At 42.4% G+C, this 15088-nt stretch overlaps 1 protein-coding gene across 3 annotated transcripts in view; it reads right to left on the bottom strand.

Annotated features, from left to right (window-relative positions):
- Positions 1 to 7268: 7268 nt before the first annotated feature.
- The window catches only part of ctif (CBP80/20-dependent translation initiation factor), a 174922-nt gene continuing 167102 nt past the window's right edge, over positions 7269 to 15088 (bottom strand). For 2 of the 3 annotated variants that reach the window (XM_060935414.1, XM_060935415.1), the window contains exon 14: positions 7269 to 12391. In XM_060935414.1, the coding sequence (XP_060791397.1) occupies positions 12176 to 12391 (216 nt within the window). In that variant the 3' untranslated portion in view covers positions 7269 to 12175. The remainder of the gene's footprint in view (positions 12392 to 15088) is intronic. The other variant, XM_060935416.1, reaches the window with a different exon arrangement.

Raw genomic sequence — 15088 nt, 5'->3', positions numbered from 1 at the left:
GCATTTAATCGACCCCACAAATTAATGTGACGCTCCAGAAACTCAATCTGCTCAAAGGAAGGTCAGTTTTATAGCTTCTCTAAAGAGCTCAACTGTTTTCAGCTGTGCTAACATGATTGTACAAGGGTTTTCTAATCATCCATTAGCCTTCTGAGGCAATGAGCAAACACATTGTACCATTAGAACACTGGAGTGAGAGTTGCTGGAAATGGGCCTCTATACACCTATGGAGATATTGCACCAAAAACCAGACATTTGCAGCTAGAATAGTCATTTACCACATTAGCAATGGATAGAGTGGATTTCTGATTAGTTTAAAGTGATCTTCATCGAAAAGAACAGTGCTTTTCTTTCAAAAATAAGGACATTTCAAAGTGACCCCAAACTTTTGAACGGTAGTGTAAATACACAGGTGATTATTTCACAAAAAAAGTTTAAAAATCATATTTTAAAAAATCATTTATTTCAAACTTCAAAAGCAACATGACGCGGCACAGACTTGTCATTTATCTACGACGAGTCCCATACAATACTTTGTTTTGAAATCGATAACAATAAATCACAAATCACACCTCACCTTTGAATAGTTTTAGACCATCATCTTTAGTGCTTTTAGGAACAGGATTTTCTTTCATCATGTGTAATTCTTCCTCACTTACGGTGACGAAGCGATCAGCTGACATTTTGCCAAGTCGCTCACGGTGATTATCGAAAAAATAATCCAAATTTCGCGACCAATCAGCACGCAATTTTCTATAATCACCTCTGTATTTATACTAGTTATATGAAGGTAGAGAAAATATATATATGTCATTACAAGTGTCATGCACTTTCCTTAAGGCCCAGGTAAAACATCTCATCTCATTATCTGTAGCCGCTTTATCCTGTTCTACAGGGTCGCAGGCAAGCTGGAGCCTATCCCAGCTGACTATGGGCGAAAGGCGGGGTACACCCTGGACAAGTCGCCAGGTCATCACAGGGCTGACACATAGACACAGACAACCATTCACACTCACATTCACACCTACGCTCAATTTAGAGTCACCAGTTAACCTAACCTGCATGTCTTTGGACTGTGGGGGAAACCGGAGCACCCGGAGGAAACCCACGCGGACACGGGGAAAACATGCAAACTCCACACAGAAAGGCCTTCGTCGGCCACGGGGCTCGAACCCGGACCTTCTTGCTGTGAGGCGACAGCGCTAACCACTACACCACCGTGCCGCCCCCCAGGTAAAACAAAGACCATAAAATCATTTCCATCAGTATTCAAACAGAAGGGGGGGGGAGTTGGGGGTGGTTAGCATTGTAGTCAAGATCTCGAAACTGAGACCAAGTCATGACGAAGACCAAGGTAGGGCAAGACCAAGTCAAGACCAATCAGGACCAGACCAGTGGGTGTGAAAGGGGGTGGGGGATGGGTGACAAATCGAGAACTTCAGTGAATGTTCACAATGTTCAAACGTCAGAATGGAAAAAAACCGTGATCTCAAAGTGCGACTTTCTTCCTTTCACTGTGGTATGGGTGTTGGTTTGAGCCAGATGAGTATTTTTGGTTTGAGTATTTCAGAAACTGCTGATCTCCTGGGGTTTTCACACAGAATGGTGCAGAAAAAAAAAAAAAAAAACATCGAGTCAAGTGGCAGTTCTGTGGGTGGAAACACCTTGCTGATAAGAGAGGGCAGAGTTAAATGGACAGATTGGCTCAAGCTTTTTTGCTGGGAAGGATATAGTAACTCATATAATCACTTTTTACAACCATGGTGAGCAGAAAAGCATCTCGGCATGCAACAGAAAACAGAACAACACATTGGGTTCCACTCATATCATCTCTAGCCGCTTTATCCTTCTACAGCAGGGGTACTCAAATAGAAATGATGAGGGGCCACATTTTTTTTTTTCCATCTACTCAAAGGGCCATTTATTGAGAATGTGTATGATACATGCCATAATAATGTAACGCATTTATTTTAACATTTCCTTGTCATTGAACACAACAGTATTAGGGCCTACCTAAAATAAAAATATATTTTTCATTTGGGCATAAATAACTGAATAAAATAAATAAAACAAATAAATAACTGAATAAAACATTACCCTGTTAATAATCAAAAAACAAATACCCTTCAAGCTGCCCATTTTCTGTGCTTTGGTTAACAAACTCGAGAACTAACTCACACTCTCAATATTGCTTAATGGGAGAAATGGCCTCGTATGTCTTTGGCCAATGTTTGGAACCTTGGTTTGAATGGTGTGATAGCCAGGGAGACACACTGATGTGTATGTTCATTAGTGAGCCGGTTGCAATACCGCATTTTTATTTTATTTTTACATTTTTATTGCCGTGACACTTTCTTGGCAGATTAAACACAAAGGTCGAGTGCTGGACGGTGGAAGAAAGAACGCAAACCTTTCTGTCCATTCTGGTTGGAATTGGCGGTTCTCGCTGTCCAGTTTTCTTTTTGGTGCAAACTTCGAGCATGCCATTGTGGCTACGGCCGGTAAACTGACTGTCTGGAGTTTTGCGAGGGCTTAGATTAGCCTTGCTATTTGTTTATCGTTGCCATGGAGGCAATCCTCACATCTCGTCGCAGTGCGAGGGGCGCTCTTTCAAAATAAGAGCGGACAGCGCGATTGAAAAAAAAAAAAAACACACACACACACACAACAGCTCGCGGGCCAGAAATAGACCCCCCGGGGGCCTAAAATGGCCCGGGGGCCGCTATTTGAGTATGGGGGTTCTACAGGGTCGCAGGCAAGCTGGAGCCTATCCCAGCTGACTACGGGCGAAAGGCGGGGTACACCCTGGACAAGTCGCCAGGTCATCACAGGGCTGACACATAGACACAGACAACCATTCACACTCACATTCACACCTACGGTCAATTTAGAGTCACCAGTTAACCTAACCTGCATGTCTTTGGACTGTGGGGGAAACCGGAGCACCCGGAGGAAACCCACGCGGACACGGGGAGAACATGCAAACTCCGCACAGAAAGGCCCTCGCCGGCCACGGGGCTCGAACCCGGACCTTCTTGCTGTGAGGCGACAGCACTAACCACTACACCACCGTGCCGCCCTGGGTTCCACTCAAGAACAGGAATCTTAGAAATCAGGAAGAAGTTCCTATTAAAGTGGCCGGTGAGTGTATTCAAGAAAGTTGTAGCGATGAAGCGCTGTACGTTCTACAGTGCATAAATAGTCACCTGACCTCCTTGTGCTATACATCATTTCCACTACAGTGTTATCGTATTGTAGTGTCATACAATTAAAATAAAATGACCTCCAACCCATTAACTTGATTTACATGCAAACTGTAAGTAAGTAAGTAAGTCTTACTTTAAGTGCGACTATAATCTTAGTCTTTTGACTAAGCGACTTAAAACCCGAGCAGAAAAATGCAGCGTCTTCGATTTAACAGGAACAGGATAATAACGAGGAAGAACAGCGTAGTCAGGAGTGAGACACTGAGGGATGGAGAGGATAAAGAACATCAGAGGAGTGGAGAAAGGCGAGTGTGAATGAGTTAAAGTGAGCAGTGAGCGCAGCAGCGTTATCACCACAACTCTCCATCATTAAACAGTTCATTCAGGAAGTGAATGGGTCATGACATCACTTCCTCACAGGCAGGGGCAGGAAGTGCGGAGACAGCTCTCGAGTTCCTCTGGGGAGAGGGAGCAAAAACTGTGAGCACTGTGAACACACACACACACACACACACACATACACACACACACAGTATGAAGTTCCCCCAAACTAGTCATACTCATTGGCGTGTGACTGTCACACAGTTGGGAAAAGTTGCACCTGCTGTTCAGACACTCAGACACATGCGCGCGCGCACGCACACACACCACAGGTAGGTGGCCTCTGCTTTCCCGTCACCTATACAGCTGTGTGAGAGCTGCAGGGGATTTCGAGTGCCCAGCTGCTGTGTGTGTGTAGGATGGGAGAGTGGCAGCTGGAGTGTGTCTCTCTCCTGCTGCTCTGTGTGGCTCCTGGCTGGGGGCAGCTGTAACTATTGTTATGGGCAGATAATAGAGAGTAAGTTGAGAGAGAGAGATACACAGATGACAGAGAGAGAGAGAGAGACATACAGATGAGAGACATACACAGATGAGAGAGAGAGAGAGACATACAGATGAGAGACATACACAGATGAGAGAGAGAGAGATACACAGATGAGAGAGAGAGAGAGAGAGAGAGAGAGAGATACACAGATGAGAGACATACAGATGAGAGACACACAGATGAGAGAGAGAGAGATACACAGATGAGAGACATACACAGATGAGAGAGAGACATACAGATGAGAGAGAGAGACAGAGAGAGGTACACAGATGAGAGATACTCAGATGAGAGAGAGAGAGATACACAGATGAGAGAGAGACAGACAGAGAGAGAGGTACACAGATGAGAGATACTCATGAGAGAAAGACATACAGATGAGAGAGAGACACATACAGATGAGAGAGAGACAGACAGAGAGAGAGAGATACACAGATGAGAGAGATACTCAGATGGGACAGAGAGGGATACAGAGATGGTACAGAGAGAGAGATACACAGATGGGACAGAGAGAGTGAGACAGACAGACATACTCAGATGGGACAGAGAGAGAGAGAGAGAGAGAGAGAGAGAGAGAGAGACTCACTCAGATGGGACAGACAGAGAGAGAGAGACACACACAGACACTCACTTAGATGAGAGAGAGAGAGAGAGAGAGAGAGAGATACACATGGTACAGAGAGGGATACAGACAGACAGATGGGATAGAGAGAGAGACAGACAGAGAGAGAATCAATGATAGAGAATGTAAATGTTAGAAAGATGGAGTAAATGAGAGCTTTCACAGCTCTTGAAGGACAGAGAAAAGACTCCTGAAAGAGAGGAACCTTTAACACAGCTCTTGATCATCGTGATCTTCGTTCATATCCACGCCCAACACACTTTCTATAGATCTACCCAGCACCAGCTGTACATCATGTATTTAAAAAATAAAAAATAAAAATTTTTTGAGCACGAAGCCTCATGTCTGGTCCAGTTTCTGTTGTTGATCCTCTGCTACAGCTGAACAAGCACACTTTGCATTTTCTCTGCGGAAATGCACTCTAGTTTTGTTTGAATCTGGTGTCACTATTGAAATACTTATGTCACTAGAACGGACAAGAAAAACTAGACAGAGACTGTGACTAAAGTCACAGTAATTTGCGCTAGCTCTTACGAACCGGGACATCTGATCACCGAACCTTCTTGTACCCAAAGAGATAGAGAATGACGCTTAGTGAGGAAAATATCCCATATTTCATAGATCATTCCGGATCAGTGATCCAGATCAGCACCAAAAGTCATAATGCAATTCAGCTCAGAAAATTGAAAATTGGTGGTGATTGGTTGAACACTGAGGGCCAAATAGTGTCCTAAAAAACGTTATGAGAATAATAATAATAATAATAATAATAATAATAATAATAATAATAATAATAATAAGAAGAAGAAGAAGAAGAAAGCAGAAAGATCCTGAGTGAGAGTGATAATTTGCACTACAGCTGCTAATGCAAATTAAATAGATAGACATGATAGACCAGGCTCGCCCAATAAAGCGTAGTTTTTCCTCAGGCTGTCAGTGTCAGTGTCTGAGCATCAGGTCTGCTGTCTATGGGGTGCCAAAAGATATACACACTCACACACACACATACTCACTCCGAGCGCACTTCCATCCACACACAGATCCTAGACGTGCTACTTAGGCCCTGACCACACGGCAACGGATTCAGGTGAATCCGATAAAAATTTTTTATCGTTTCGGCCTGGCGTCCACACGGCACCGGCGTTTTGGGTGCCCCAAAACGATATTTTTTGAGAACGGTTTCCAGAGTGGAAAAATCTGGCAACGGTGCCGTTGCAAAGTCGTCTGGATGAGTAGAACGGATTTGTTTACGATGACGTCACAACCACATGACTAGAACAAGCAGCACTCACTCATTCACGCCGGGTAGAAGAAGGGGTTTACGCGCATGCGTCCTACTTCTTCTATTGTTCTGGTGTCTCCGAAGGGACCGTCTTACAGCGCACGTAGAGGTGTGGCATGTGTATTGCATCGTTTTCAGCAAGCGTTGCGTTGCCATATGAACCTGATATTTTACTGATCCGTTGCTAATGTGGACGCGATATTTTTTTTACCCGCTAAAAAAAAAAAATCTGGTTGCTGTTGTCGTGTGGATGTAGCCTTAGGCCCTGTCCACACGGCAATGGATTCAGGTGACTCCGATACAATTGCTTATCGTTTAGGCCTGGCGTCCACATGGCACCGGCGTTTTGGGTGCCCAAAACGCAATCTTTTTGAGAACGGGTTCCAGAGTGGAAAGATCTGGCAACGTTGCCGTTGTGAAGTCGTCTGGATGAGTAGAATGGATTTGTTTACGATGACGTCACAACCACATGACTGTGAGTGCTTCACGCCGGGTAGAAGTGTAACGAACTCGATGCGAGTTGTCAACAAATCCTATAACTTGGTTCATGAAACGCGCTTACAAAATATTTTCACTGTGAATATTTATTGTGTAATGGTGCAAAGTGTGAGAGAGAGAGAGAGAGAGAGAGAGAGAGAGAGAGAGAGAGAGAGAGAGACAGAGAGAGAATAGCCCTTAGGGCAGAGTCAATCCCGCCAGCAAAAATAGGGAAAAAAAGGAGCGATCTCACCTCTTCAGATGCTGGTTTAAGTCCTACAATACATTCCTCAAAAAGGGCGTAGAGGAGCAAATTAATCCATCAACGTGTAGCATTCAATTTATTCCGGACCATTAAAGACGTCGCCTTCCGCGTAGAATCATACGTCATCCTCGCCGCCATATTGGATGGGTCAAAGCGGAGAATAAAGATTCATGTGCTGCGTTTAACTGTACCAACAGGTTTACCGTCCAAACGAGATCATATGGGATTACCTTTCACAGGTGAGAAACAACAAATTAATCCATCAACGTGTAGCATTCAATTTATTCCGGACCATTAAAGACGCCGCCTTCCGCGTAGAATCATACGTCATCCTTGCCGCCATATTGGATGGGTCAAAGCAGAGAATAAAGATTCATGTGCTGCGTTTAACTGTACCAACAGGTTTGCCGTCCAAACGAGATCACATGGGATTACCTTTCACAGGTGAGACTGGAAAAATACTTTTCATTGTATTTGGTCATTATAATGTAATTTTACGAACAGATTTTCCTGACTTTGTGGCTAATATGAAGTCTCGCGCATAATAGTTTATGCACACGCGTCCTTACTACTTCTACTGTTCTGGTGTCTCCGAAGGGACCGTCTTACAGCGCCTCTAGAGGTGTGGCATGTGTATTGCATCATTTTCAGCAAGCGTTGCGTTGCCATATGGACCTGATATTTTACTGATCGTTGCCCATTTGGACTCGATATATTTTTAAATAACATCTCATTGCCGTTGTCGTGTGGATGTAGCCTTAATTATCCTGTAGCAACAATGATGATGATGCTAAAGACACACACACACACACACACACACACACACACACACACACAAGCAGCACAGAAGAGATGCATTTTCACTTCTCATCCCAGTTTATTTTCAACTGCAGAAACAACAGAAAAAAAATCCCCACAAAAAAAAAAATGCTGAATGCTTTCATCAACGAGTTCTACAACGTTTTATCCTGAAGGGGCTGCTGGAGCAACATCTCATTTTAATGTCAATGAAATGCAAATGGGGCTAATCTGCATTCAGCAGTCTTGGTGACCGGTGAGGTCAAAGGTTACAGGAGTCCTGCTGTGTGCGTGTGTGTAATTGCTGAAGAACCAAACAAAAACGCACAGCTCCTCTTTACTGGGAGATCACCGAGAAGCGAACGTAGATGTCAATTAAATAAAAGCCTAAAATTATACAAATACAAAATAAAATCATATCTGAAGACAAGCACATGAGGTTTGATGTGTGAGAGCGCTAGTTTTCTCCTCACACACACACACACACACACACACACACACCCACGTGCTCATCTTCAAGTCTTCAATTCTTGATGCAAGACAGAAATTATACGAACACAAACCTGCCAACGGAGATTCAGATACAGAAACCTTGGAGGTTGTGTGTGTGTGTGTGTGTGTGAGAGAGAGAGAGAGTATATACACATTCTCTATACATGCGTACGTGAGATGTGAGTCACAAGTGAATGTATTTCCCCCAATTTTATATATATTTAAACAAAAAAAAAAAAAGCAGCTGAAGGCTACACACTACTCACCCCGTCCCTGAAATGAAATGCTTCCTAATCTTCCCCTCGTTGGCGTAATATTCATATACGCTGTATATACGACTACATGCAGGCCGTGAACAAATAGACGACTGGGTCGTGTTAATCCGATATCGTAATACACACGTTTGCAAAGCCCAGAGTAACAGATTATTATTAGCTATATATACTGTTAAAACAGCTCATCGTCTGCAAAGAAACCCAATCAACCTCAAATCGTTGTTTTTTTTTTTTTTAAATACATGTTTGGGTAAAAGATCCACTGCAAAATGCTGAAACACAAAGTTTTTTTGTTGTTGTTGTTAAGCCATGCTATTATTTTTTTTTCTCCTCAAACTTTTATTAGGAAGCTGCACTGCAGGGCAACAAGAGAAAAAAAATCAAACCCAAATTGCTAAATCTTTTTAAAAAAGTGGTAATTTGGTGGGAAAAAAAAAAATCAACGCACACAATTTTGCTCTTACCGCAAACTAGCTTAGTGCACTCTCGATGAATTCTCGATTCTGACTGGTTTTGATTACGTTCTGGTTTTAAGGTTTATATTAACGTGTGCAGGGACTTATATGACGGATATGCGACATAAACACATGTAATTGTTGATATGGTGAAGGTTTCTGTCGGGAGATGTTTATGTACGTTATAACATTCTTGGAAGGAGTCTCCAGTGTCTGCGCTTTTGTAACAATAGAATAGATAAAGCTTAACTTTAAATATTCAGGATACAGGAGGCTACGGTTTCTAAGTAACAAGTCAAGCTGCATTTTTTTGTCATATTAACTTCATATATATGATATTACACGGTTACACAAAGATATAAACTTTACCTTCGAGTCGTGAAGGTATATTTCACGAGTGAGCAAAGTGAATGAGTGAAAATATTTCCAACATGAGAAGATAAACTTCATATCTTCGCGCCACTGTGTAATGTTCTTACACACACACAAAAAAAAAAACGCAAGTTAATCAAAAGAATTTTAATTTTGAACCGGTTCACCATTTTGAGTCAGCGTGAAAACACTGAGAGTGATGTCATTGGAGTGAAATATCGGGAAATGTTATACATACAGGACACATAAAAACACGTGTTCTATTCCCTTCTCGCAGGTTTCATTCATTTGGTTTGATAGCATGCAATACCGGGCGGCACGGTGGTGTAGTGGTTAGCGCTGTCGCCTCACAACAAGAAGGTCCTGGGTTCGAGCCCCGTGGCCGGCGAGGGCCTTTCTGTGTGGAGTTTGCATGTTCTCCCCGTGTCCGCGTGGGTTTCCTCCGGGTGCTCCGGTTTCCCCCACAGTCCAAAGACATGCAGGTTAGGTTAACTGGTGACTCTAAATTGAGCGTAGGTGTGAATGGTTGTCTGTGTCTATGTGTCAGCCCTGTGATGACCTGGAGACTTGTCCAGGGTGTACCCCGCCTTTCGCCCGTAGTCAGCTGGGATAGGCTCCAGCTTGCCTGTGACCCTGTAGAAGGATAAAGCGGCTAGAGATAATGAGATGAGATGAGATGAGCATGCAATACCGTTAGCATATCGCTTATCCTACGTGTATTACATCACTCTACACAATGAAGAATGAGCGTTGAATACGGTTTACGATATTGCATGGTTGTCAAGACAACATGACGTCACATGTCGGAGACGTAAAACTTCCGCGCTAGCGAGTGAGCGACTGGGACGATTTGTGATCAAACATGGCTGCCAGGTTTGCTTCGTTAAATACGGAAGATTCTGAGAGAATTTTGAAAGAGAAAGGCGCGTCGAACACCCGAAAGGAATGTGTATGCATTATAGTAATAATAATAATAATAATAATGGCTGCCTTTTTTTACATCACTACTCGTCTTTGACTCGGTTAATTATGTCCCTCAGACCTGTGATGTATTTCATACGAAAAATACAAAGTTTTTCAACACAAGAAGATAAACTTCATATCTTCAAGCCATAGTCTGATTTTCTTTTTTATTATATCGACACATTCACAAAAGTACCCAAATTTATCAAAACAATTCATCGATTTCCTCACGAGTGACGTATCGGAGATTTATGTCACGGTTTTGGTTCTCCATGTCCCGGATGGAGCTCATATGTCGTATTTCCCAGTAAAACACTCGTGTCCATGTAATAAATATATGTATATGGAATCTGGTGATTTATCGCTGCTATAACATTCATAAGAACAGGAATGTTTCACTAATGCAACTCTAAACGGATAAAAAGTACGATCTTAAAACAATTCTAGTCGTAGTCAAATTGCTGTGGCGTAAGCGCACTAAAACATCGTTTTATTCCTTACACAGCCGATGAAATCAAACAGAGTTTGGTGTGCGTTAATTTTTTTTCACCAAATTATTTACCTTAACTTAACTGTTGCATTCGCCAGACAATAAGACGCCCTCTAGTGGTCACATGACTGCTATCATTATTTCAGTCCTAAACAGACAGAATTTAGCGGCGTGCATGTGTATGTGTGCGTCTTAGAGTCTGGAAAACACCACACGTCCTCTAAGGCTGTTCGTTTCTCCTAAACCATTAAAACTAAATTCGAAATCTGCTTTTAGCTGACGGAGCTCTGCACCGCGACCCAACTCATCCAGCCAACCTCCTCCATCGACATTCCTTCTGGCTTTTTTTTTTCTTTTGCCTTAAAACAGTGCAAAATATTTCAAACCTGTGCAATAGGTCTAGCCCTAAAACATCATGTCATGTCATGTCACACATACTGTGTATATACTGCTTTTAAACATACATTTAAAAAAAAAAAAAATCAACAATATATAATACATTACATTACAATAACATTACAGTAAGTTTTATACACGGGGATAATAAACGCCGAGCAGTGGATGAGCACTGCAGTGGGAAATAAAAACCTGAAGAGGAAATAAAAAGTTCGCGCAACAACAAAGAAGCCGGGTGCAGCACGCCTGATGCTTTTATCTGAAACCTTCTCAACACACACACACACACACACACACACACACACGCACCCATTGGGCTGGACAAGAGGACGAGGGCTGCGTGTCTGGCCTTATAGTCTCCAGCGGCCATCTGCCATCCAGAGTCAGGCTGTGGCGTGCGCACGCGTGTGTGTGTGTGTGTGTGTGTGTGTGTGTGTGTGGGGAGACAAAAGCAGGCTAAGCCCTCTGCAGTCTGTCTGCTTGACCTCGACTAGACAGCATTGATGGGCGACAGTGTGCTTCAGGGACACGATTCGCCAAACAATGACACACACACACACAGGTCTGGAGAGGGGGATGGAGAGAGGGATGAGGACAGAGAGGAAAGCTGGATGGTTGGCACACGAGCACAAAAGAAACTGAAGAGGACCGCACTGCTACCCCCTGCGTGTCAGCGTTAAAGTCTCTCTTTTAAAGCTCGCTCGTCGGCTCTTTAAGCGCTTAGACGCACCTACATGTGTTTAGTGTGTGTGTGTGTGTGTGTGTGTTTACTTCTTGACTTAATGCTGCTGATGTTTATGCATGTCGCACGTTTACTAATGTAACAGCAGTCTGGCTTCACGTCTGAAAGCGGATCATTAACATGCGGCTTATGGAACGACGAGCTCATACATATTCACTCGAATCTGCATAGCGTTGACCTTTAACCTTCGACCCACAGGACAGGAGCTAGATAGAGCTGCAGCAACAGTATCCATCAATCCATCCATCCTTCCCCTCATCCATGTATTTACCCAGTCTTCTGTCCATCCTTCCAGGTAGCCACACATTCACACATACATCATTCACCCATTTATCCATCCATCGGCGCAGACCTTGCCTTCTTACACAAACAAGTGTTAGTTTGATCACATGGCCAGTTTGTCTCCTGTAGCACTGAGTGATGAGGACCTCCAGGGGGCTCCACCACTGCGCCCGTGTGTGTGTGTATGGGGGGGGGATCATGCGGTGAGTTTCTGGATGGTTCTGTTGTAGTACTGCGTGGTGAGGGCCTCCAGGGGCCTCCACTGATGAGCGTGCAGCTCGATGACCTCCATGAGCAGCGAACGTGTGAGCGGAGACTCGGATGGACTCAGCATCTTATCCCTCACTGCGGCCAACAGCTCCATCATCATCTCCGGCAACTGCTCCTCCAACAGCCGCCCGGCGCTCTGCAGCTGATACACACACACACACACACACACACACACACACACACACACACACACACACACACACACACACGAGAGTCATTAGGCCTACCCATGGGGAGACAGAGACAGAAAGTACAGCAGAAGAGTGGGAAGGTAAGTAAGTGAGAGCGAAAGCGAGAGAGAGAGAAATTAACAAAAAGGAAAAAAGGATCACAAAAAAAAGAGACAAAAACCATGTGATAAAGAAAGAACATGAAAGGAGAGAGGAAAAAATATATAAAAAAACGAAGCAAAAAAAAAACAGCGTGAGGAGTGAGTGAGTGAGTGAGAGAGAGAGAGAGAGAGAGAGAGAGAGAGAGAGACGGGGACCCCGTGTGCTGGAGAGGGGAAAAAGAAAAAAAAAAGAAAAATGGAACAAGGCTTGGGGATGAACAGAAAGGGAAGGGAAGGGTTGGGGTGAAAGGTCAGAGGTCATGCCTGCATGACGGATAAGAGGGAGTGATGGGGATGAGAGGGGTAGACTGGAGGAGGGAGAGAGAGAGAGAGAGAGAGAGAGAGAGAGAGAGAAGGAGGATGAATGAGGGTCAGATGTCAGCACGGCAGGAGGAAAAGAAAGCGAGTGTCAGTAACAGACGCCTGTCTAAGAGAAAGACAGAGAGCAGCAGATGTTAGTCTACAAGTGAGAGATGGAAGAGAGAGAGAGAGAGGGTTAGGGAACAAGAGAGAACGAGAGAAAGCTCTAGCCTCCTGTTAGCCAGACTGTCTGTCTCCTTTTGATCCAGTTTACTGGCTTTCTTTCTCCTGTGAGAAGGAGGGATGAGAAGACGCTCCTCTGTCTGGAGCCACACACACTGCATTCACCCACACGCTAATGGCTCATCCTTATTATCTTCTTCTGGGTGTGTATCAGTGTGCATCATTTTGTGTGTGTGTGTGTGTGTGTGTGTGTGTGTGTGTGTGTGTGTGTGTGTGTGTGTGTGTGTGTGAGAAAGTGCACATCTACAGTTATATAATGGCTAATTTGTAGATTAACCTTTGGGCATGTGGACAGATTCATCACCGCCAGCGCGAGATACAGCATCATGACCGTATACACATGAGGAATAGAACACACAAGGGTGTGCTTTTATTGGAAAATAATCATCAACCGAACAGCAGCAGCCTTCTGTCAATCCATGAAGTTGGTTATTTTCCAATAATAAATTGCCAGTAAGAATGACGTGTCACACTTTTTAATAACGATAAAGCACTAGCATCTTCTTTATCGAGACAGGAAGAAGACAAAAGGTGCTTTCAGGCCGGAGGAACTTTTGAAAACATTGAAAACTCAGGGAGGAGTAGCGATTTTCCTGAAAGTTGATTAACCGGCCTAATTAGCAACTCGTTAATGAGAAATCACAAAACCAGGGAGTAACTTTTGTGCAGACTGATTAGATCCTCCAAACAAAACAATCAGAATCAAAATCCGTTGAAAACTCAGGGAGGAGCAGTCATTTTTGTGAATTGTGGTCAGATGATGGACGCCGCATGATGGCAATCGCTCATTGGCTACGGCCAGCGAGCTAAAAACAAACAAACAAACAAATAAATAAATAAGCAAGCAAACAAACCTTAAAAATGATAGATAGATAGATAGATAGATAGATAGATAGATAGATAGATAGATAGATAGATAGATAGATAGATAGATAGATAGATAGATAGATAGATAGATAGATAGATAGATAGATAGATAGATAGATAGATCGAGCGAGCGAGCTATGGCCAGTGAGCTAAAAACAAACACAAATAAATAAAACAAATAAAAATCATCAGCTATGGCCAGCAAGCTATAAATAAATAAATAAATAAATACATATAATAAATGAATGAAAGAAAAAAAAAAAGCAATCTTCGGCTATGGCCACTGAACCAAAAATAAACAAATAAAATAAACAAATTAAAAAAAAAAAATTATATATATATATATATATATATATATATATATATATATATATATATATATATATATATATATTCACAACCAGTGAACCTGAATGAATAAATAAATAAATCAATCAGCTACGGCTGGTGAGCTAAAATAAATAAATAAATAAATAAAATTAAATGAATAAAAAAATATCAGTTATGGCCGGTGATCTAAAAATCATCGTCTCTGGCCAGTGAACCAATTTCAAAAAAGTCCTCAGCTATGGCCGGTGAACTTTAAAAAAAAAAATAAATTATTGTGTATATATATATATATATATATATATATATATAAAATCATCGGTTATGGCTAGGGAGCTAACAATAATAAAAAATAAAAAAAAAGATCAGCTATGGCCGGTGAGCTAAATAAATAAATGAATAAATAATAATAAAAGAAAGACTATACGTGACGGAGGAAATACAACATGATTTTGACGCGTCTAAGCGAAATATAAAAATCTTAATTAAACTAAATGTTCTTGTCCATGGGTATTTTTTAGCCATCACATACAAAACCTTATCAAATAATCATCAACACTGACATGCTAACTGTGTAAAATATGTTTAACTATCAACTATTTTTCCACCACAAATTTACTCTTTATAATGTAAAATAAACAATTATTGTTAGCACGTAGCACTTCCTGGTTTCCCCCTATTCTACAGCACAGTGGAACGATCCGTTTCCATAGAAAAGTGCAACCAAAACACGACAAACAAATGTGAAAAAGTTTAAAATCCTATAATGTT

Source organism: Neoarius graeffei, chromosome 12, assembly GCF_027579695.1.
Source record: "Neoarius graeffei isolate fNeoGra1 chromosome 12, fNeoGra1.pri, whole genome shotgun sequence".
Classification (NCBI taxonomy): Eukaryota; Metazoa; Chordata; class Actinopteri; order Siluriformes; family Ariidae; genus Neoarius; species Neoarius graeffei.
This window is presented reverse-complemented; position numbering and strand designations above follow the sequence as displayed.